At 52.6% G+C, this 24,462-nt stretch overlaps 1 protein-coding gene across 16 annotated transcripts in view; it reads left to right on the top strand.

Annotated features, from left to right (window-relative positions):
- The window catches only part of NCOR2 (nuclear receptor corepressor 2), a 260,599-nt gene that overhangs the window by 128,892 nt on the left and 107,245 nt on the right, over window positions 1–24,462 (top strand). For all 16 annotated transcript variants that reach the window (XM_069794863.1, XM_069794861.1, XM_069794859.1 and 13 more), the window contains 3 exons: window positions 1,527–1,640; window positions 14,597–14,653; window positions 20,726–20,778. In XM_069794863.1, the coding sequence (XP_069650964.1) occupies window positions 1,527–1,640; window positions 14,597–14,653; window positions 20,726–20,778 (224 nt within the window). The remainder of the gene's footprint in view (window positions 1–1,526; window positions 1,641–14,596; window positions 14,654–20,725; window positions 20,779–24,462) is intronic.

Here is a 24,462-nt window from a genome sequence, read left to right as displayed (position 1 = left end):
TGATATTCGAAAGCGCTTTCTTAGATCCGCTGCTTTATAATTAAAGTTTGCTGTGACGTGAGTGGCTCACAGATGGGTAGGAACGCATTAAAAGATTAGTGATCTCTAAAGGTGTCTACGTGGATGTGCTCCCTTCTGCTTTCCATCTCCCAAGGGGGTAGTCAGCATTCAACTCAGCTTTGGTGCTGGGTGCATTTTACTGCATGTGCGGTGGGGACGTGGTGGACGTGTACAGGGAGCAGCTCTTGAGCTCCTGCATGTTTCTGCTGTGAGTGGGAGTGAAGCTTGGGATGAGACGCACACCTCGGATTGCGTGTGTCCCAGCAGAGGCAGGGACAGTGCATTGTAGTTTTGCACACAGCTGCTGCACCTCAGAGCCTAGATACCGTGAAACGTGGAGCTGTGGCAATGCAGTAAAGACTGAAAGAAAGCAGAAGAGCCAACAAAGTGAGCATTTTGGCACTGCTGTCTCTGAGGGCAGGACGCCCAGATGATGGCCATCCGCCCCTACTGGGCTTTCTCTAGTTGGAGCCTGGACTTAATTGGTGGTTTCTGCTCAGGACAGCTTGTCCGGCGTGAATGGAGGAGAGAAATGGGTCTTAAAGCCACCTTCCCAGGAGAGTGTAATGGCTGACTGCTGGAAGGCAGCTGATGCTGTGTTGGTGCCCTGAGCAGCTCTTCATGTGCCTGCCAGGGCAGCCGGAGCCACATGGCGCGTTCACGCTGCAGGCATTGCAACCTGGGTACTTGGGCTCTCTGTAAAAGTTCACCAAAGGGTACCTTGGTGGCCCGTGTCTGAGCACTGTGCTGTCTTCTGCAGGGAGTCCTGTAGCTCTTACTTGCCCTCTTGAGCACTTTGCATCTCTCACCTTGGCTGGGAGGCCTGCCACGTGTCCCATCAGGCTGACTCTGACCAGAGACATCAGCTTTCACAGCAGTGTTGCCTTCTCTGCCATACTTACTGTCTCATCTGGCTGCACGATGCAGGGGCAGCGGGTGCACAAGTCATTTAATCGAGAACAGTCATCCTGAGGCGTCTCCTCCAACCACAGCCTCGCAAGATAACGCCGAAGGTGGAGAGCAGTCTTGCTGCTCGCCCCGCGCTCCTCCACCGCTCCCTGCAGCACGGCGGCAGCTCCGGAGGCAGGTAGCAGCAGGGAGCTGGGCTGGAGCTGTGGTTCCCTTTAAGGGTTTCCAGTAAAATCCTTATTTCTAGCTTCAAGCCCTCTCCAGGAGGCTCGTTCAAGGCAGGTCCTCATCCTCCATGCCTAAAAAGCACCAACCCACCTGCACGGGGCCGGGTGCCTGGGGCAGGACAGTGCTGCGCTTGCGTGGCAGGGGATGTTACGCAGCTCTCCTCCCTCGCCCTGTCCCTCCGCAGCCTGAGCCTGCCCGTGTCTCGCAGGAAGCCTTCTGCCATGGCGGTTTCTGCCTCGGTTGCGGCACCGCAGAGAGTCTCGTGTGGATGGGGACGGCTGCGTTTCTCGCTGTGACTCACCCTCCTCCTCCCCCCTCTCCTTCCACAGCAACAGTTGGAGGAAGAAGCAGCCAAACCACCAGAGCCTGAAAAACCCATCTCCCCCCCTCCTATCGAGTCCAAACATCGCAGCTTGGTGCAGATCATCTACGACGAGAACAGGGTGAGTCTGGAAACGATGGAAGTACAAACGTGCGATCGTGCCGTGTCACCATGGCCAGGGACGGGGAGGTTGGTAAGGGGTAGGTGAGGGATTCCCCTGGGTGAGACCCCTGGGGTGGAGGCCGTGGGAGGTGGATAGATGGAGCCGGTTGGGGACGGTGATGACAGAGGGCTGAGCTGCGAGGAGGAGCTCGTTCTGCTGTGTGGATTGAGCACAAATGTCTTCTGAAGAACTGCCTGGGGGGTTTCCTGTGATCAGCCTTAGATTTGAAGCGTTCAGGAGATGCTTTAGAGCCCTGTCTGTTAAATAGCTCGTTTCATCTTCTCCCCCGGGAGTGAACCTGGTTGAAAACTGCCTCAAAGGATGGGCTTTGGTGTGGCGGGGTGGGCTGCATGGGTGGAGGGGGACATTCATGATGCCCCAAAACTGGCAGGCCAGCTAAGAGCTGTCCTGCCTTCCCCTGAGCCCCCCAGGCTGGAGGAGAAAGGAAGTAGACGCAGCCATGGCTGGAGTTGTGGATATTTGATGCTGTAAATAGCATTAGCAAAGGTCAGGCTGGCATCCCTGGCTCTGGATCTCTGCCTTGACCGCTCATTTGTTGCACTCAGCCATTGCCTGTAATAGCAGCCTGAGGAGACATGGATTTTGCTGTGTGCTTCGGAGCGATGCTAGGAAATTGGGCCCTTTGGTAGATAATCAAGCATATTCATTTTCATTTAGGTGTTGGATAAAAAGGATGATTTTGCATAAAGGGAAAACTACCAGTCGCTAATTATTTTGAATTGCGAGGCCTGCGATTTCACTGGGAGCTGCAGAAATCCAGGTGCCCAACTCCTAAAAAGAAAAAAAAAAAATAATCGCATACCCTGTGCTCCCAGGCAGTGCAATTTTCCTGGTTTTCCTTTTTTCCATCTGCTTCTCTCCCTGAGCAATAGGAAACCCAATGCTGGCACGGTCTGTTGTGCGAGTGGGTGAAGACTGAGGTCGATGTGTTTGATGCATTAGCAAGTGCCAGCTGGTGATAGTTTTACAGACACTGGGCTTTAGGGGCAGGTGCTGGGTGTTCCTCAAAGCTGTTCTCCCCGTGGCATCACCAAGTGTCCTCTCCAGGGGTCTTGGGCTAGATGGCTGTGCCTCCTGTACAAGTGGTTAGGTTAAAAAAAGAAAAAGGGGGGGTCTCAAACATTTTTATTCCTATTCCCTTGAGCCCCATGCTCCTTGGACACTCTCATGTACCTGGACCACGTTACAAGGGGAAGAAATGGGTGATGGTGCTGAGGCAGGAAGGAAAGGTGATTTTCAGCCATTGCGTCCCAAACGGCCTGCGTTGTAGCAGCCCCCATTAGCTGGACCTGGTTTGGGACTGAGTGTCCTGCCAGACCCTTGTCCTGCTTTGTCACCTTTTGTCTCTGCCTATGCCAGCAGCAGGGTCACCCTTTCCCCCCCATCTCCCTGAGTCTCCCATCACCTCCTCCACAGCAGACACGATACGCTCTCGAAGCCTCTGCTGTGGCTCAGGGCAGTCCCTCGGGGTTACTGCCTGATTCCATGGGTGGTGACAAAGAGTGCAGAGGTCAAGCATGAAGTTCTACATTTCTTCTTGAAAGTGCGCAGCCGTAATACCTGGGACACTGTCACATACAGTGCTCAGAGTTGGTGGCATCCATTTGTCAGCGTGCCTGACTTTATTCTGAGGTATGCTGATCCTTGAAGCCAGGCTGCTACCAGGAGTGTTTTGCTATTAACCTTCGCGATAGGGTGCTCTCGTTCCAGGTGGGTGCTCAGCAAGCGACGGTCATGTCTGACACCAAATGTCTGTATAATTTCAAATCTGGCTCCGTGTTTGTGTCTGCGTGATCCCTGGGATGGGTAAATGATGATTCTTCCCCTGTTCTTGTAAAGTCCCCTTGTGAGTAGCGTGTAAGCAAGCCTGTCTGTGGGTGGGAGACTCAAACCAAACAACCCTTCCCTTCTGCTTGAGAGAAACCATAGCAGGCTGGAGGGAAGTTCCTCCTTTGAAGAAGGACATGATCTATTCCCAGGCAATGGAGAGTCGACAGAGCCTTGCTGGCCCATTGTAATGGCTGAGGCCAGGCGATGGAAGGACCCTTTTAAGTACCATAGCAGGGAGATGCTGAGCTGCGGGCTGCAAGGGGAAGGGTGTGCTGAGCCTTGCCAACAGCATTGCCCTTGGCCATGGCTCCAGTAACAAAGGTGGGATTCAGGATGCAATTATCCTTCTAAAGGGCATCCCTGGGCTCAGCTTTCAGCCTCTCACCTCTGTTGGACACGTTTGGGATGCCTTTTGGTGATGATCGCTCTTCCCTGTGGGGCCAGGTGGAGGAAAGCTGGAAGAGGAAAGGATGTGGGAGCAGTGTCAGTTGGGATCGTGGGTGGAAGAGAGTGGCTGGTGATCGGACATTGGGTTGCTTTGGGTGGGTTTGGTGGCAGCAGACCCTCTGCGTGTACCCAGCTGTCTGTCGGACGTGGGGAGAGCTCCCGGCATGCTTGTGCTGACCTGTGGCTTTGCTGCAGCGTAACACTTCATTGCAAGGTGAGTTGGTAGGAGCAAAGGGCCACAAATCAGATAGAGACATATTGATTTAGAGTGTGGAAGGTCACTGAGCCAAATTTTAAGCCTTTCTGGCTCTTCCGTGCTGCAGAAAAGCAGTGAAGTTGGATGCCTCGAGGTCCGCTTGCAGGAAAAGCGGCTCTAACAGCTGAGCCAGGGCTGCAGCCTGTGCACAAAAGGAAGAAAAGCCTCGTGTACTCATATCGCTCAGCTTGCAACTTGCTTAAGGGAGGCAGTGCGTGGTAAGAAATGCAAATAAAAAGAGGATATTCAGGCCTTGGGAAGAGGTGAGAGAGCAAAGCACCCCAGAAGAGCTGGCAAACTCTGAAATGATCTTTAAGGAGCAATACTGTGGAAGGGGCAGAAAGCCAGCCTTTGTGCCGATCCCAGAGCAGGTGGGAGGCAGTGCGCTTCGTGGAGGGGCTGTTGCCTGGCTCCAGTTTAATTTTTCATGAACCGTGGGTCTGTGCTTCACTGAGCACGCGGGTGCCACCATGCCTGTTCCCACCGCTCCTGCCAGGCTGTGCCGGAGTTGCACACTGCGTGCAGTTATACCCTGAACAAAGGAGACACCAAAAATGGTCCATGGGAGAGAAGAGGTTACATGAGGACAGAGCAGCTAGAAATGCCAGAAAATCAAGTTAGCCAGCCATTCTGTGACCTACTTTCTTTTTGGCGATAGCTGTGGCTTTGCAGGGGTGAATGGTTTCTAATTTTAGCTTAAGGTTCATCATGGAAGTCTATATATTTTTCTCACTGCCGAGCTGGGTATGGATGAGGGGTTGGGATGCAGGTCAGTGCTGGCCTGTATCTGATTTTCTCAAAATCCAGGTTTGCTGATGCTAAACACCCATCGCACTGCTTTTCCCTCTTGTGACCTACTTAACGGTACGATTTGAAAAGTTCCTCGGCATCGGAAAGGATAATTGTGGAAAACGTGACCTGTAATCCCCTCTTGCTACACTCTGCTGGACAAGTAATTGATTTCCAGAAAAAAAAGTTGACTGTACAGGTTCCGTTGGGGAAGAGTGGAGAGAAGCTGCTCTTGACTGTGGTGAAATCCTGTACTGTGAGGCTGTGGTTGCATTTGGGAAGGTTTTAGGAGACTTGGATTATAGAGAGGCAGTTGATATTGAACATCCAGGTGCCTCCTGCCCTGGGTATGTGCTGACTGGAGCCACTTTATCTTGTCTCCAAAGATGAACTGTGAAGTTGCACACAAAAAAAGTACCTTTTGGGAAATGTTTGCAGTGTAACACAGAAAAACACACATGTGTGTATCCAAGCCAAAATTTCAACTGTGAGTGCAAACTGTACCACTTCTGAAAGGGTGTATGAGAATGGAAGTTAACATTTTTGGTACTATCTGTAGACTAAACTGAGAATAAACAGTGGGTAGCATTTTCAGAAGCATCTGAGTCCTATTTTCAAAAGTGCTTTTAGTCCTTGAGGAGACAGAAAGATGTTTGCAAACAGCGACGGGTGCTAAAATCACCGAGATCATTCAGAAGGTGCAATGGGGAGCTCAGAGGACCATTGCGGCTGCAGGATGCATGGGTGCAGGATGGGGTGCATTTGCCAGTTCCCGTCACCCCTCTCTCTGAGAGCTGGGTGCTGGCAGGGTGGTGCAGAGCTACCTGGGGAAATTGGGTTGTGACAGGCATCTCGGTTGCTGCTAGAGACTGACAGCAATGTAGGCGTTGGGGATCTCCTAAATTAAACTGTGTGAACGACCTTTAGTGTCTCCGCTGTGGGGCGAAGCTGATCCCTGCTGGGTCTGGCACCTCTAAGGTGGTAGCTTTGTGGCACAGCCTCTTTGCAGGCTTTAATTTGCACCTCTTGGATGCGTTACTGTATTGAGAGAATTTAGCTTTCTTCCACCTCAGGTCCCCATAACCAGGGCAGATCATCTGTGTATAATTTTAGCTTTATTCTGCTGGGCCGTTCGTGGGATTCCTTGCATCTTGTCTTCCCTTGAAATTGATTGAGCATACCTGGGCTTGAAGATGTTTTTGTGCTTTAAATGGAAATTTCCAGGTCCCTTGCTAAGCATGGGGAGGAGGGCAGCATTGCTGTTGCTCTAAATTGCTCTCCGTGCCTTTCCTGGGCTGCTTGGCTGGCTGAGCTCTCCTTGTCAGCGTGTCCTGGAGGAATCTGCACCGCAGCAGCCCTGGCCATGCCAGCAGCCCACCTTGACTTGGCTGAGTGAATTCTCCTCCGAAGTCCCCATCAGCTACCGTGCACGTGTGTGTGCAGACGTGCTCATGACTTCTCTCCGGCCATTGTGGCGACATGGAGCCTGCATGTACCCATCTCCAGCTCTCTGCAAGCCATATCGGGGTGGAAGAAGGCTCTCCGCAGACCTGCTCTGCATCGGAGCCAGGCAGGATTCCTACTCGGAGACCAGCAGATGAAAAGCAGCCTCCATCCTTGTGTCAGACCTGTCCCTGCAAACGAGCGCACATCCACTTTCCTCTAAAACATTGAGCTCATTTATTGGAGAGGGAGAGGTCGCGTCAGGACACGGCATGACTTCACCCTCCACCGCTGTGCCAGGGAGGGGACGCCGCGTGCTGCGACCCACCGCAGCGTGGCAAAGGCTGGGATGAGTCCCCCTGCGTGCTCTGGGTGCTGATGGCTTGTGGCCACGTGAGCCCATCCCTGCTTTGCTGTCAGCCCTCCAAAAAACTGGGTTTGATGCAGTGCAGGCAGTGGAAGCAGGCAGCAGCGTCTGTCTCGCTCTTGGGATTGAGTTGGTGGAAATCAATAAGATTAAATTTTAATTCGTTTTCTGTCTCGGTGCTTGTTCCTTCAAAAGGGCGCAGCTATCTATCTATAAATTCAGCATTATGCTGTAAAATTGGAATTCAAAGGATTGTTTTGAACTTTTTCCACCCCCTGCTGCTGTTGTGTCTGTGTGGAGCGTGTTCCCAGCTATCCGTTTACCCTCCTCAAATACCTTCATAAAGCATTAATGCCCCATCCATAAATAAGAGAATAAATAAATGAACGCTTTTAGCATTGCAAAGTATAATCTAGCCGTTAACTACTCAAAGGCACTGAGTGTGACTCAGATCCCACGGGGATTTTATGTCTGTATAACTGATTTTCTATGAACTCCTGATTTACATTAGAAAGGGAAGAATCAGGCCTGCATCGTCAGCACTGAGCTAGTGCAGTAAATAAAACCTTAGCAGTGAAACTGCTTTCGAGCATTAAATCTGCAAGGTTTTTTTTCCAAACTCTAGTTTATGCGGTAGTTGGGGTGGGGGCATTTTGTATTTGGCTGCTGAAAGGGCTGCATTCGTTTTGCTTTTGTGTGTGATAACTTTTATTCTGGGGTTGCCTCATCTTGGCTCGGTGATGCATGATGGACTTTCAGGTAGCCTGGAGGACAAATGGGAAGGTCAGAGGTTAGATGCTGTTAACACTTGTGCATGCTAGCAAGATTTCCAAAAAGACAAAATTGAAACATTTAGCACGGAGTCATTGAGAATCCTTTCATTTTTTTCACAGATTTTAAGGAAATTTTTTTTGATGGTGATGGGTTTTTTTGATGATCCTGATGTCTGATTTTTAATGTCTGCTTCAGGATCTGGAGTTCCCAGTAAGTGCATTGACTTAGAAGCTTTGTCCCTGACTAACCCAGACCAGATAGTGCTGTGTCCTGCGTTTTCAGGTCCTGGAAGTAAGGATGAGGAGTGCAGAGAACCCAAATCTGTCAGAGGGAGGAGCGTAGACCCAGCGGCATGGCTCCAGCTTCTTGGGTTGAGTGACCAGAGCTTTTCTGTAACTGCTCCAGTGCTGAGACTTTGATTTCTAAAAGCCTTCTGTGCAACGGCAACATTTTCAGCAGTTTTGCATGGTGAAATGTTCAACAACAGTTCGCAATGTCAAAGCCTCGTTAGCACCTTGCTTTAAGCTTCATATGCCTTTGAACAGCAGCGTAACCTTGCAGACGGCAGAGCGTGATGATAGGTCTGTGTGCGAGCGGAAACCCAGCTAGTATGGGGGGTTCACCCCTCGGCCGTGGATGGAGTACAAGCAAGCTGACCACAGAAACTGGCTGGCAATGACTAGCCAAAGCCGGAGACTGGCGAGCAACCGAAATGAGTCGGCCTGTCACGCTCTGCACAGGATAAGCAGGGACTGGTGTTAACACATGGCTCCAATGTGACCCGTGACCTCAATTTCTTACTATTTGTGATTTGTCATTCATAACCACCGCTGTATGCATCCTCTGGCCTGAGCCTCAGGGATGGCGCTCCATCACTGCTGGTGCGGTGGGGAGATGCCTCCATCCAGCCAAGCGCAGGGAGGTGGGGAAGCGGGGAGCGTGCAGGGCACCCGCATCCCCTGGGGACCCTTGGAGAGCATCAGCCCCTGGGCCAGGTGAGAGGAGCCTGGCACATACCACCAAGGCTGACTGACGTCCCCTGATGCTCAGGGACGTTTGGGTTCAAGGAGAGCCTGGGGCAGGGCATGCATCCTTGGGCTTTGACAGTTGGCTTGGGAGCACTGGTGTGGTGGCCCTTCCTGCTGGCTGCAGGAGCTGGGGAGGGAAGAGCGTTGCCTTCCCTTCTTACGGTGCTAGGGCTCATCCCACCTGCTTTGTGGGGAGGGCAGCAAATTGCTGGGGTGGTTTGGCTCTTGGAGAGAGGATGCTGAGGTTTAAAGGGGAAAAAATCTGTAGCCGTGGTCATAGGAATGAAAACCTTTCCCATAAAACCAGTACTGCCAGGTCGTGGTTTGGTCCCAGCAGATCTTGGCAGAGAGGTAGTGCCTTTACATCCCCCCAGACTGTTTGCTTTCTGCTTCGCGTAGAAAGGTGTCTCGCCTGAGGGTTTCCATGATTTCTGCTGACTTCAGCCACACTTTCCCTGAATTTTTTTTTAAACAAAATCCAACTCCAGCCTGCCTCTTTGCCGTGCCACTCCGGCAGCTCCTCCTGTCCCTGGGACGTCATGCTGCTGGGACAGGATTTTTTCCCAGCGCCACCCTGTGCGCAGCTCTCCTGCCTCTCAGAGGGCTTTGCTTTGCTTATCTCCACGCAGGACACGCCTGGTCCCAAATAGAAACCCTTCCATTCCCCAGAAATGCTGCCTACGGGCTGCTATAAATAACCCCGGGAGCACGGTTCAGCTGGAGCAGCTTTGTGCTGCATGGAGCCATGGCTGGAGTCAGTCCAAGAAAATGCCGCCTCCTAATTTCAGATCCGCTTTCTCAAAATAACTCTTGTGTTTCCTTCTCTTCCATTTTTAAACTTTGCTTTAAGAAGAGCCCACGCGAAATCCCAGACTCTCCCTCCTCTGGTTTCGGATGCTCCGCTGCCTCGTGGGGTCAGCTCGTCATCCCCGCGGGAGCTCACATGGCTGGGAAGTTGCTCTCCTGCCCGCTTCCCCCTCCCAAGCCTATTTTAAGTTTCTTCAAAGGAAAAAGAAGGGGCTGGAGTTTGCTTTGGAAGCCAGATGCTTTTTAGGTGAGAATGGAGATTTTTGTAGTCTGCAGGGAGGTTTTTGTTGTTGGCGAAGATGTCTTTAGCTCCAGGCCTGTGGGAAGAGCGTGAGATGGGGTAAGAGTGCACCCTCCCCAGCCGCGGTCTGCCTGCCTGTGCCCCTGCCCGTGGGGAGGGAGGTTTTTTGGGGGCAGGTGCTACTGCCTGCCACGTCTGCAGGTCCCCTTTTGCATCCTTGGGCCCTGCAGCGACACAGATCAGTGTTTGTGGTTCAGCTGCACTTCTTGGCACACCTTGATCCCTCCAAAATTGCATGTGGAGAACTAGTATGTGATGGGCTTCATCTCTTCATCTGAGTTGTGCTTAAACACGCTGCCTCTGCCCTCGGAAGTGCCCGCGGTTTGCTTGTGTCCGTGCCGGTGCCAAACCCAGAGCCGCTCTACCGGAGCAAAGTGACTCCGATGGTAAATGGGAGCAAAATTCAGCCTCGGGGCTTCAGTCCCTCCATGAACACTGCTGCTCCCAGTGCTGTAGCAATATTTCAGCACTCTACCGAATCGGGAAAAGGGGTCATTAGCTGCTTGCTGTGGAGCTGCAGAGGGACTATAAAACTGTGTGGGGATCTTCATGCATCTCACCAGAAGTAATAGCTAGATTTGCTTCCTAATACATTTCTTTCTGTTAAATAAGAGGGATTGCAGGCGTGGGTGGGGTTATTCAGCAGATGTAGGATGAACCCTCTGGCTTCCTTCTGCAGGGTCAATCACTAGACGTACTCCTAACGAAACTAATATTGGAACCGAGTCCTAGGTGGCTGTGCCTTTGGAAAGGAAAGGATTTAACAGGGCTGCTGGAGGTCTTCAGCAAAGGTCCTGCGGCTATGGGGGGGGGAGCTGGGGGCTGCACGTGCACGTGAATGGTTTGAGGGTTTTGCCTAAATTCCTCAGCCAGGCTTCTGGCTAGCTAGGTCCCCGGGCAGGAGCATGTCTCCCTGTGTCTGGCTGTCTTTCAGGATGAGCCCCAGCATGGTGGGAACCTTCTGCTGGGTGTAATATGTCCTTCCCAATTCTGCCACTAGCTCTCACCTCGGTCTGCGTGGCCTTTCAGACAGCTCATTACGGTTCTGCTATGATCTGATAAATGCAGCAAGGAGCATCAGCAATTACAGTGGATGTCAAGTGTTAATTGGGTGGCTTTCAAGATAGAGGCATTTCTTTGTGTACGTATAAAGATATGACGTGCTCAGAATAGCTTCCCCTCCTGATCTTTCGTTCTGGAGACGTGTGTATTACAGTTGGTTAATGCAAGACAAATTATGTCATTCTTCTTGATTCGCCACATGTTCTGCCTACGGTGATTTGCCTCTGGGTTGTCTCATTAAGTTGTCTAAACATGGCAAATGCAGCAGCTGAACATACTCAGCTTTTTCTCAAAGTTAATCGCATTGTACACATGGGCCTCCAGCATCATCGATTCCTGGCTGTGCCATCAGCCGCTGCCAGGGCATCTTTCACCAGCACTGGTGCCCAGGAGAACGGGCCTTCGGTGGGACTGGCTGCCTCCAGCTGGGGCTGCAATCTTCTACCCACAGTTACGCTGTCTGCAATTAATTGGTTTGCTATTTTTTGTCCCAGGTATGCATCACAAAAAATTCGGGTAAGCTGATGCTTCCCGCTCAGCAGCAAGAAGTGGCGGGCAGGAGGGCAGTTGGCCAAATCGCCCTCTTGGCAGCAGATGCAGAGTATTTTGTAGCAGCTTTAATGACGCCCCTGAAAATCGTACCCCCCGGTTTTAATTGTTTAAGGCTTCCGAATGCCACGGTGCTGATGTTCTCCAAGGTCAGCAGATTTTATAAGCTCATGGAGACCAAAAATACTAAGCTCTGGCTGGGAGTTCTCCATCGTGTGATGAATATTCCAAGGGGCAAGTCCCCAGGCAGACTTGGCTTGTTCCTGTTAATGGAGTCAGGTCCACAGTGGGGGAAATGCTTTGGGGGGAGCCAGGCTGGGCTCTGCAGTTCTTGCGTTTCTCACTTGGGCTGCGTTTGCTGGGGTTTGATTTCCTCATCATCAGCTGGAGCATCCTTGATGATGGCAGAGCTGGGTGCCGCATTAGCTGGGGCTCTCCATCTTCATGAACCTGGTGGGAAATCCCCTTTCGGGGAAGGGATCTCATGTGGAAGAGGCACGCACTCTGTAGCAGATGTGGTATTTTATGAGCAGGGTAGATAAGTGTCGGTTATCATTCAGGCCACATGTTACACCCCGTTGATCTAAAGCTTTGTGAGTGCTGTGGTTTGTAGATAGGTCCCTGGTGCTGGGGATCACTTTGCTTCCTTCGTGGGTCAGGTGGGGACGGTCCCTTCTTTTTTCCCTTATGTGTCAAGTAACCACGGAGGACACTTCATGTTGTACCTTGACATAAAGCCGGATTTCCATGGAGGTTTGCTGGCCGTGTATTCCCCTACAGCTGTTGCCTTCTGAGCTGGTAGCGGGACAGTTTGCTGCATACAGATGAGAACATGAGGATTCATGGTGACAATCCCTGTCCTCGCTAGGGAGCATGTGGCACCCCCACATCAGCAGCAGTCTGCGTGGGAGAATAGTTGGGAGCAGTTTTTTGCAGTGCAGAAAATGTAATTGCCATGTGTAAACATGTGGCTTCTTTCCCTGGAGCCCGGAGCCCTAAGCGAGGGCAGGCGCTTCCTTCTGTTGCAGCTGTTTCCCAGCATCTCCCAGACTTCGTTCCAGGATGCACTTGCTCTCCAAAGACCCATCTCCATCACTGGGATGGCCGTGCTTTCCCTGTGATCCCTGCAAGCATCTCGCTGCCCGTCTGGCACCGGACAGAAGCGTGGCGTGCACCGAGCGGCATGCCGGTAATGCCGGGAGCAAGCCGCTGGGTGGCTGCCCTGTCTGCGCATCCCTGAGGGCTGCAGAGCGAGCTGGGCATTGGGGTACCTCCCGTGGTCCTTCTGGGATGGAGCAGGGACTCGGGAGAGGCCGGAGGGGCAGGGCGGCTCGCTGGGATGGGCTCCAGCTGTGTTTTGGGCTCTGCCACAGCATCGCTAGCTGCTCCGCTTCTCTCTGTGTGTGTCCTTGCCTGTGAGGGTACACGCAGCGATCGTGACATCTGTGAACCCCAAGGTCTGCTGCACAGGAGCGCTGCGGATGAACGGGCAGGGATGCATTAATTGCGGGGCTGCTGCGTGCATCTTGCGTACGTGTGGGGAGGGTGCCAGAGCAGGCAGGCTTTGTGGTTACGTCTCTCCTAGCATCCTTGAAGTCGCTTCTAAATTGCAAAAAAAGCTTCGTACCCTCCAGAGCGTGCAGTAAATAGAGGAGCTGGAAACGAGTCCTGGTTGCCCTGTTGCGGTGAGGCACCTGGCGCAGGTTTTGCAGCCGGGCTGGGGCTGTTTTGCCGGGGCCCTGAGTTTGGCTGCGGGCAGGGTGACTCATGCAGCTGCTCTCGGGGCCAGCTCTGCAAAAGTGCACACTGGCAGATCAGGCTGTGTGTGGGTGTGCAAAGCCCCAGCGAGGAACTTGCACCCCTAACAGCTGCATCGGCGCTTCTGAGGACCAGCTGGCGGCGGGGGGGGAATAGGTGAAGTTGTTGGAAACCCACCGAGGGGGGTGGACGCGGGGGCAAGCTGGCAGGGCGGTGCGCCAGCTTTTGGCGAGACATCCCCTGCGCTGAGACCCTGGGAAACTCATCCTGCCGTGAGCCGGCGTGAAGGTGAGAGGTGCCCGCTGCTGGAGAGCAGCGTGGGCCAGACCCTCGGAGCTGAAATCCCTTCCCTGCCCTGGGGGGTCTTCACCCAGGGTTTGCCAAGGCCGCGCTGGCTCTGCCGGGGAACGCACCCAGAGCCCAGCCTTCCCCAGCTCCCCAACCCTGGGGGTCAGCCCCCACCCTGCAGCTCTGGCGGGGCTCTAGTGCTTACTGGGTTAAAATGTTGAATGTGCTTCAAAAAGGGGTTTTCCTGTCCTCCCTGCCCCACTGCTCCCCTCATGGGGAAGCTCAGCTCTGCCCACTGCTTCTTCAGCCCTGTTTTAGGCAGCTGTGGATTTTCTCTCCCCCCTACCCCAAAATAGCTAAAACTACCTATTTTACTGGACAAACACCTCTGAAAATCCATCTCCTTGCCCCCCTCGCTGCCAGGTATTTGGCTTTGTCAGTTCAGCCCTGTGGCTCATCGGCAGCGTGCAGTGATCTGGATTTATCGGACTGTCAGTAACTCCCGCTGAAAAGCCTGGCTTTGCGAGGAAGTGCTGTTTACTGAAAATGTCATCTTTTATTTAGACTCCTGCTGCAGCCAACCCATGTCTTTTTTTCAGGCCTGTTTAATTAGTAACCACCACACAGCCCCTGACACATGTTCCTGGGTGGTTTTTTTTTCCTCTAATAAGCACTAGGTAGCTTGGCCGGGGGCGGGAGGGGCAGAGAAGGGCTCCTCTGCGGCAAGGAGGGGAGGGAAGCGAGAGCAAGATGAGGAGCCAAGGGCAGCTCAAATCTAACAATCACATGCTCGTGAAGCGATGAATCCCAGAAAGGGCATCTCTGCGTGCCTGCTGGCTCGCCCGCCCTCCTCCTCCTCCTCACACAGTGGCTGTGCGGAGGTAACCGGTGCGATCCCCCTGCCTGGCACCCAGAGAGGGGTCAGGGATTTGGATCACTTCCCAGGCAGAGCTCGGATGCGTTAAAGTCATGATAGCTCGAGTGCCGGAGCCCTTTGCCTGTGGGGCTTTCCTGCAGGTCCAGAGGCCGAGCTGAACTTTTCCACCCACTCTCAGGCAGGGGAGGGATTTGTGGCAGCCCTGCAGAGGTTTGGGAAGGGGTTTTAGCACAGGGGGAGAGCTGGAGCAGAGGGCTGTGACTGTAACCAGGGGCAGAAATAACTTTTCTTCTCCCTCTTCCCTTTCCTCCCTGCAGAAGAAGGCAGAGGCTGCCCACCGGATCCTGGAAGGACTGGGTCCCCAGGTGGAGCTGGTGAGTGTTACCTCTCGCTGTGGGGAGCGGGAGCTGGGCCAGGTTCGGAGAGGTCCCTGGGCGGCGAGCACGGCACCCTGTGTGTGTGTCTAAGCTGTCAGAAGGAAGTGTGCTGCTGGCCCAGACCTCTCGCTGGCACAGCACCAAGGCAGGAAGCGAAGTGACTGCGATGAGTACTAAAACGCAGGCAGACACACACACAGAGCCCTCTTTGGAGAGCCTTAACCCTTAGGCTCCTTCCTCACATGCCGCAGCGGAGCTGGGTGGTGGAAGGGGCTCCGGCATGGTCTGCCCCTGCTCGGGATGCCGATGGCTTCATCTGCTGATGGCAGCCACAGCGCCGGGGCTGTGGGGCTGCTGCCTGGCCAGCCAGCCTCGTGGTGCTGTGTGGGAGGGATGGGTGCTGGGACAGCTCTTCTCTGTCCCACCCCGCTGCAAATGGAGGAGGGTGTTGGAGGGTGCTCTGTAAGCACAGCCCGGTTGCAGCTGCAACGACCTGCAGGTATCGGGACTCGCACACATCCTATTTCTGTCTTCCTCGTGCACAGAGAGGCTGAGAAAAACAACTTGCAGTAAATTACCAGTTTTAGGCTGCCCTCTTATCCAGCAAAAATCCGTCTGCAAGTGAAGCGATTGACTGCTGGAGGGGCGGCTGAAAACGACTCCTGAGGGGCTGAGTCCTGGAGAAGGGTGCTGGGAAAGGGTGCGTCTGCAGCGATGCTGCTGGAGGGAGCAGAGGGGGACAGACGTGGTCTGACGGAGCATCTCTCGCTTTGCACTGGCTGCGGGGTGCAACGGAGCGAGCCATTCCTGCGAGGTGGGAGCAGGCAGCTCACAGTCCTCGACAGCTGTAATTTGGACTTGCCTTGCGGAGGTGGCACTAATCGCTATCTTCCCCGGATGCGTAAGGGAGAGGTCACAAGGGAATTAGTGCTCGCTGCTACGTGTCAAAGCCCGCTTCCGTGTTTGGGGAGGTAGCACTCATTATTTTTCCTTTGAGTCACCAGGGTCAAACCCTTTGCTCTCTTTCTGCTCTGAAGATCGGCAGTGCCTGGGGTTGGTGCTTCCTCATCCCAATGATGTTGCACTTCCTTTCCTTCCTTCTGCTCCCCCCCCCCCCCCCTTTTTTTTTCCTTCTTTTTTTCCCTCTTTTTTTTAGTTTGTTGATGCTTTGTCCCTGGGTGCTAACACTGCACAGGGGGGAGCTGTAGCAGAACCCAGTGCAAAACTTACCTCTGTCACCCTGCCTTACTCCTCAGAGGGCAGGGGAAGCCTCTGCTGAGAAAACCCTGCAAAACCCCGGTTGGGCTCTGTGTGCGTCTTGCACACTGTCTCATCTGTCTGCCCAGAGACAGACGCTTCCTATGGCCCAGCCCCCATGCCGTGTCGGACAAACCAGCACCCGGGACCTGCCAACGGCCTCTGAGAGATGAGATGAATAGTCAGATCTTCTTCTGAGTTGGAAAGGAAGCAGCTCCAGGAAGGAGAGCAGCTTTGCATGCTCTGCCCGATGTGCATGCCTGCTCCACCGTGTCGCACACGACGTGCACCAGCCCTGGAGCTGCCGCAAGCCGGAGGTCTCTTGCAGGGAGGTTGGGGCAGCCTGGTGCTAATCCTGTGCAAAACCCCTGCAAGGGGCAGTGGTGGCTGCCACCCAAATGTGCAGGGTCTTGGGTTGCTGTCGGCTCCGCTCAGGCTGCTGAAGTCTTGCTTTTGGTCATTCAGAGAGCTCTGGTTATTGCATTTGCAACAGCGATGGTGACGGATGTGCATCGGCTCGGTAGCGGGGCAGCTTGCCAGGGGCTGATGGTGCGAGGCAGGAGGTCACGGTGGCAATGGGTTAGTCATGGCAGAGAGAGGCCGGAGGTTACCGCAGCGTTGTCAGACGGCGACCACGAGCAGGGTGAGGCGGTACGAGGTCTTGGGTGCTGCTGGTAGAACAGAGCTGGAGGCTGCGTCCCCAGCTTGTGCTGGCGTTCGCAGGCGGAGGGGCCATGGTGGGGGCTCTGCCTTCTGTCCTGCTGGCGGCAGGTTGCTCCGAGGGGTTTGTGTGCGAGCGAAGAAAGAAATCTTACCGCCTGAGCACGTCAATGGGCTGGTTGAGGCTGCCTGTAGCGTTAGCTGGAAGGAGGGGTTTTGAGAGTGATCCAGTATAGCATAAATAGCGATTTACCCAGAAGTTTTGGGTCTGTCATGTGTTTCCCATCGAGTTGGAAGCTGCTGGGAGATGGCCCAGCACTGGTAGGAAACTCTTTAATTCCTGACTTCAGTCTTTTAAACAGCTCCCTCAGAGCTTTTGGGTTTACAAGCTCTTCACTGAAACTGGAATCCTTGGGTTGTACATCTCAAGGAAGCAGCAAGTGTTTGTTGCTGGTTCCTGGCTTCTCACTGCTTTGACCTTACATTGGTCATTGCATTGGCCCTGCATTTTTTGTCTTAGAGGTGTCATTCATGTCTCATCCTCTTTGGAAGATCATCGTTTTTGTTCTCCTGGGGTTTTAAACATGCAGAATTGTCCCCAAATCCCTTTGCCCATTACTCCTTGCTGGTGCCTCTCCATCCTATCTGCTGGGGTTTTGGGTGGCCCTGCACCTTTTCCCTGGCCTTCATGTCAGCCCCAGCTGACGCAGAACACGCCGGTGTGCCACGCGGCCACGGCTGCTGCCCTCTGCTTGGCTGGGGCTCGTCTCACTGTACCTGCAGTGGAAATCACCGCCTGCCAAGGGATCCCCAGGAGGCAGGGATCCAGTTGAGATCCCAGGAAGCCAGTGCTCCCCTCTAGGTCAGGAGGAGGTTGTGACTCGGTAAACCAGGACTCTGCTCATTTAATCCCCGCAACATAGCGGTACCATTTTAAAAATGACCCCATGTTTTCCCCAGGGAGAAATGTCATTGAGATGTGTAGTCTGAATGCTGCAGTGGCCAGAAAGCAATCGAGACCTTTCATTCTGTTTTATTTTTAAAAAGCTTTCAGTAAATCCAAGGTTTTTCCAGTAATAGCTTTACATTGCAATTATGTTTTTCTTAAATGTCATCCCCTAGAGAAATGCATTACATGTCCCTTACCCTGGAGAAACACTGTGAATGTTTTGAACATGTCACCTTATCCATCTGACCTGTCAGCTTTACTTTTGCTTACTCATTGAGAAAGTTGTAATGCTGTGCAGGTTGTGGACGGCTCTGAGGGAAGATGCTGTTTCTCAGTCCCTGCCCTGTTGAGAATAAAGTTTCTGTAACTTTAGTCTGTGAGGTTATGGTCTCTATGGGATAGGCAGAACTTGTCTCCTGGGCTTGCTCCACTGCATGAATGAGTTACAGTGCTGAGGCTGTTGTGCAGACAGAAATCTCTTTGAGATGCTGGTGTCATGTGGATCTTGGTTTTGGGTCCCAGAGTTTCTTATTTCTGAATGTTTGGGTGTTTCTTTTAAAGTGATGTGGTCCAGTGCTTGCCTGTTAACACTTAGGTTTGCTAACTAAGAATTTAAATGGCTGTTTATATCATATATAAGTAGTAGCAGGAAAGAATCAGCAGCCTTTGGTGAGCTGAGTGGCATCAGGGCATCCGTGATGTCCATGTGCACATGAGCATCTCCTAACCCAGGTGCAAACCAAAACGTTTACTCCACCGCCTTCTCCCAGGAAGAAGGTCTCTGTGGCTCACCACAGGCCAGCTTCTTTGCTTTGATTTTTATGAGCACAGCGGGAAGAGAGGCACTTTTATTTATCCGTATTTCCAGTTCCTGCAGTCCTCTTCCAAGACGCAGTCGCTGGTCAAGGCCGCCCAGCAGTTCCAGCAGTTCCTCCAGTCAAGCCTTTCCAGGGTGACTGTGGACGTGATGCTCCAGAGCCACGGCTTGATTTCTTCTCTCCATGGTGCAGACCTGCCTCTCTCGAGCTACGTGATGAGACGGATGTCTGTGTTCCTCTGAGCTTTCCAAGCGTGAAGTGCACAGCCAGCTCTGAGCCTGGAGTCAGACCAGCAGATCTAAGAGGATTCATAATAGAAATACCCCTGGGGAAGGGACACCACTGAGAACATGTCATCTTCTGGGGGACCTGCTTGTCCCTCTGATCTGCCCTGGCTCTGTCAGCTTGAGGTGGCTGGGTGTCTCCTTGCAGGTGTCTCCTGGCAGACTTGCAGCCTGCCATCCCCTTGCAGGGTAACAGATGCCCAAACGCTGCCGGCAGCCCCACAGTCCTCCTGGGACGTGGCGGTTCATCTTGCCATGTCTGTCTGCCTGGGCTCCTCTGCATGCCTCTTCCACATGGGGGTTATGTGTGCTTTCCCAGCGAAGAGGTACGTGTCCAAGGGCAGCCAGAAAAAGAAGCTGATGACCTACTGATGCCAAGGTGTAGCAGTGATGGGCTGCAGAGAGTAGGGAGAGCTACACCCAGTCTCCTTTCTGTGCAGATCAATGTGGCTGTCCCGGTGTGTGGCAGGGGAGAGGTGAGGCAGTATCTGTTTTTTACAGAGCAGTAGAGACAGGCTGGCTGTGTGGAAAAACAGGCTGCTTTGCCAAGCGCCTGTGGTGGGGAGATACTGTGGAGGAGGTGAGAATAACACCTTCTTTAAACTGGAGGAGAAAGGGACCCACCTGTGTTTGCAGGTCCTGTCCTCTCCAGTGCTGCTCACCTGGTTGAGCAGATGTTCAGCAGATGTTTTGCTCCTTTTCCTGTGTTTAATCTGAGATGAGACTGAGAGGACCCAGAGTGTAGCCTCAGCCATATGACCCACAGCAGGAAGGTGAGCTGGTTTGTACGTAGCCATGGCCAGGATGCTGCCTTCAACCAGCACCCGGCCATCACGCATCCCCCTGCCTGTGTTTGGCCATAGATTTTAGATTGCTCACAGCTGATTCGGTGAAAGTTTGCGGGTGAACTGCTTGAAAACTTGGGTGATGTTTCTGTGGTTGGACAGGAGCTGTGCTCGTTAGGCGCCCAGTTGCAGATGATGGTTGGGCCATGGCAAGCTTTTGATTAGCACAGTCTTGGCCATGTTCACACCAACTTCGCCAATGACCAGAAGAGCATTGAAGGGCTTAATCCTGAGCACCCTGTCAGCCTTCTTACACGGACACAACTGGTGGCAGGTCCTGGAGCACGGTGTGAGCTGTTAATCACAATGGGTGGGATCAAGCGTGGTCTCTGTGGCACCTCTCCCTGCTAGAGGTGGGACCCTGTATTGTGGCAGGTTCCCCGAGGGTATATCACCCTGCGGATGGGAAGGGAGAGGTAATGAGGGCAGTGACTGGCTGAAGGTGGCCAGGGGTGGATCCAGCTCTCCCGACTCGCCATGGAGGGCCCCGACACGTCTCCACTGAGGGTGCAGGGAGCAGAGCAGCTCCATGGTGGGTGCTCCCATCTGGTGCTGAAGACAGCCATGGTCACTGTGCTCTCCAGAGGGCAACCCTGAGCAAAACACTTGTCCTGCCGGAGCCCAGTGCCCCTCCTGAGGGATGGACAAGAGCATCGCCCTACACATGGGTGTTGGGGGACTGCAGCGATGTGCCCGGGGGCCAACCTGCCCCTGGTGTTGCTGGAAACCGTGGGGCCAAGACTTGTCCTGCCTGCAGTTGCCTGCGCTTGGTTCCCTGGGAGAGCTCGGGCAGGCTTTTGCCGCGTAGACATAACAATTTGCAGCACACAGACTGTCTCTTCCCGCTCCCCAAGCCCCCCTTTCCCCTCGCCTCCCCCGTGTCATATGTTCCAAAGCGCACTGCGTTTTTCAATCAGTGAATAACAACCACGTACTCCGCCGTGCCGTGTTTATGTGGATTACGTCGCAAATTGCTTGTTCTGAGCCAGCTCGCTCGAGCGCTGCCTGCCCTCCCACGGGCTGAGCCGGGATGCACCGTGACTCGAGCGGCGCCGCCGGGAGCCAGCAGTCTCCAGTACGGCTGGGGAGTGGGGCTGGGGGAGACGGGCGGACTGGGGGGTGCGGGGACGGGCGCCTGGGCTGGCACAGCTCAGGGAGATGGGAACCTGCACCGAGGCGGCAGCGCTTCTGACGGGCTTAAGTTTCTAAATGTCAGACCATACCATTTATGCCTTCATTTTTCTTATTTATTTCAGCCATTATACAACCAGCCTTCAGACACCAGGCAATACCATGAAAACATTAAAATGTAAGTATGTGGCAATAAAGGCTATTTTAAATGTCAGGTTGGGCATTAGGCTGGAGCGGGAGGGATGCTAGCTCCCTCCCAGACCCTGATTAAAGCTGCCAAGGAATTGCAAGCATCCTTTTAGAGCTGGTGTTTCGCTGCTCTGGGTGCTGAAGCACAAACCAGCTCTAGGAGCAGCTCCAGGAGCCGAGCAGTGGGGAGCCATAGATTCAGAGGGATGCTGAAGGTGCTGTTTTGATTTTATTGGGAGGGTAGATGCGGGTCCTGGACGGTCTCTTGGCGTTTTCCCAGAGAGCACTCGCCTTGGGTGCTTTCTTCTGTGTTTCACGCGTACTGAAGTATGAAATCAGCTGCCAGCCCATGTGTGTTTGCATGCGGGAAAGATGAGGTAAAATGAAAAGTTGCAATTACAATTAGATTTTCATGAAGCACCTCTTGAATGTCTAATAACAACTGGTTATTTCAAAGATACTTACCGAGACTTAGCAATCATCTAATTTGACTTATCACCTCAATACACGATTTAATCATCAACCTGCACTTAATAACCACAGTGACTTCCTGAACACAGAAGAAATATAACAGATAATGAGAATAGCGATAATTGTGATTATTGTTGGAAACTTAAATAGTCAAACCAGATCTGAAACTTTCATCTGCCTTGAATGAACTGATGATTGCTCTGAGCTGCCTGCAGCGCGTCTATTTTGGTATGGGCTCGGTCAGCTGGCGATAATCATCTTTAATAATCTATTAACAAAAGTTAATAATCTTTTGCTTTTCAGCGGTATGTTAATTGATGCTAGGGGAATTACAGGGAAAGCGTTAACGTACCTCTGCTGTTCTGCTCTGCTGCAGGGGGGAGCGTGGTAGGCGCTGGCGATGTTTAGGTGCTCTCCGTCCCCACAGGCTGCAGGGAGGAGGAGGGTTTGGTGACGTGACCCAGCCGCTCGCTGCCCGGCCTCCCTCGGTTCCTGCTCCACCCAAGGCTTCCTGTGTCATCCAGGCAACGCACTCACTGTAAAACATGCAAACCCCAGAGTCACCCCGAGCCCTTTGGTTCCCACAGCGCTCAGCAGGTCCCCGAGCGGCCTCGCTGCCAGCGCTGGGCGCTAGCACCACACACGCGAGGGTTGCGTTCGGGTACTTGACGTTGGCCTGGGTGCTGTGCGTAAACCCAAGGTGCTGCTGTGCCGTGCACCTCTGGGGCAGGGGAGCATCACCTCCTGGGTGTGGGTGGGGAGGGCAAGCAGATGGAGAAGTCAGTGGGAAATGATGGCTTTTCCTGCAGCTGAGATATCCTGATAGCTTTCTGCTTCCAGACGATTCCTTTGTGCCTTGTGTTGGCAAGGCATTTACCCCCTGTCATTCGAGCTTGGCAGACATTGCGGCAAGTCTTGGGCAAAGACCGCCCAGGGTTTTGACACACATGTGTTTTGGCCTGGGTCTCCTGTCATTTCAGCCCTCTGGCTGTTGTCTTCGGCGGACACGCTGCCTGCGTTGAAGGTGGCGATTTCGAGCTGATCAGTAGTTTTGTCCTTGAAAGAATGAGTTGAAAGCAGATCCACGTGCTTCACCCACTCTCCATTCCCCTGCCAATATTTGTGGGTTTGTGATCACATTTTTCCTGTGATTTAAATGATTTCCTGTCCTTGGTTGCCGCCTGAAAGACAGGCACAAATGAGAGGGAACTGACTGCGCAGGTCAGGAGCAAAACTGGTAATGAGATGTGAAGCCCCGTCAAACCAATTTCCCATGCCATCAGAGCAGGCGCTCTTCTCCATCCTTTCCCTTGTAGGCATCCATAGGGTTATCCCAATACCGGGCAGCAGGCAATCCTCCCATGCAGTTGTAGTGGTGGTGGTGATAGACCAAGGAGAGGTTGGAGTGGGCAGGCTTGGGGTTAATGTTCACTGTGATTAATGCTGCAAAAATATGGGAAGGAAACCACACATTTTAATGAAAAGCCTCCATCTCCTCCTTCCAGAAACCTCGCAATTAGCTGCCTTCAGCTGGTTATTGATGCCAGCCAAACGCATTTACGGATCTAGGTCAGCAAAAGGCCCTTGAGCGATCTGGGCTCCAGATGTTTGCTGCTTTTGACCGTGGGTCTGTCTCAGAGGTCCTGGGGTCTGAACTGCACTTTGCTACTTGTTGATGGACATGCAGAGAAATTGGTGTGTCCTGTTCTCCCATCTCTTGGGTCCCTGCTGCACATTAAAGGACATTTGGATGGTTGGGAGGCAGATAAAAAAAATCCAGATTTCAGTGATTCTTCCAAGCAGATAATTTGGGGTCCTTTGAACAAGAGGAAAAGGTATTAAACTTCTCCGTTTTGACCAAATCATGCTTGGATGTTCAAATCCCACCTACAACTTCTCTGCAGGCTGCATTTGAAGATATTTTTTGTTCTTTCTCGTTCTTAATATGTTTGTGCCTTCTGCTCTAGAAGAGCAGCTTCCGCTCCGTAGCCTGGAGGTGGCTTTTTTGGTAAGAGATCGAGTAAATCATCAGGGTGCTGGGAGACGTCAGCCAGATGCGTTAGAGCACCAGAAGGACAACTGCCAGGACACCACAGGTTATATTTTGCCAAGGTGTAATTAGATGCAGATTCTTCTGAACAACTTCCCCCTACACAGATTTAGCCATGCTGAAAAAGTCTTTTGGCACGTTGCTGGAAAATCATCGAGGTTGTGATTCTGTCCACAAAACCTCATTGCATGCTGGCTCTGTTGTGTTAAATAGAAACTGCTCCCGCATGAAGCTGGTTTGGAGCGTCATACCTGGGCACAGGAGGATGGCCAGGCTGTTACTATTCACAAATACCTTTTTTTCTTCTTTTTAAACATTTCCTAGGGTGGATTTTTTTTTCTCAGTTGAATGTTTGCAAGTGTCAGTGGGAAGGCATTTGAATATCAGAAAGCCAGGATTCCTCGATTTCTCTACAGCGATACTCTCCGCCTTGCAACACTAGTTCAATTCTTCCTGCTTGTTTGCTTTGCTTTTCAGTTGGCATGAGTCACTTATGCTAATAGAGCTGACTGGGGAGTTACGGGGAGAATTTCTACTCTTACTAAAATGTTACCGGTCTCTTATTTTCATGGAGTTTTATGGCCTGTCTCCTATTCAGTACAGTTAAAATTAATTTCATGCCCCAGTTCATTCCAGTGTTTGCAGCTTCAAAAGCTTTTAAGTCCTATTTAGCTGCCTCGCTGTGCTGTTACCCGTCTGCTTGGGTCCCTTTGGTTCACCTGCGAGTGCAGGCTTTGAGCAAACATGGTTAATTTTGTATGCTACATCTGCCGCATGATCCAAGGCACCGCTGAGTGGTTTGTGCCAAAGACTTGACCTACCTTTGATGGGACTGTGTCCTTTCTGTTTGAAATACCTGCTTTGTTGGAGCGAAAGGCTCTGCCACTCTCTCATCAAGAAAGGAGAGAGGGAGATGGCGTTTAGTGCCCTTATCTGAGTTTTTCCCCTATAGCTAGGTTGGTCCTTGCTGTTTTTCAAGGTGTGAATTTTTTGGCTTTGCAGTGGACTGACAGGTTCCTTCAAGATGTGTTGCAGCTCTGAACACAACTGGAGGCTACTTGAATGATTCTGCATCAGTTGAGGAGGTTGCAAAGACCCCTTTATTTAGATTTTGCTGAAATACAGCAACAAACGCAGAGGACGCTTACTTGT

This window comes from Haliaeetus albicilla, chromosome 10 (genome assembly GCF_947461875.1).
Source record: "Haliaeetus albicilla chromosome 10, bHalAlb1.1, whole genome shotgun sequence".
Classification (NCBI taxonomy): Eukaryota; Metazoa; Chordata; class Aves; order Accipitriformes; family Accipitridae; genus Haliaeetus; species Haliaeetus albicilla.
Note: the sequence above shows the minus strand (reverse complement) of the source record. Positions and strands in the feature narration are given on the sequence as shown.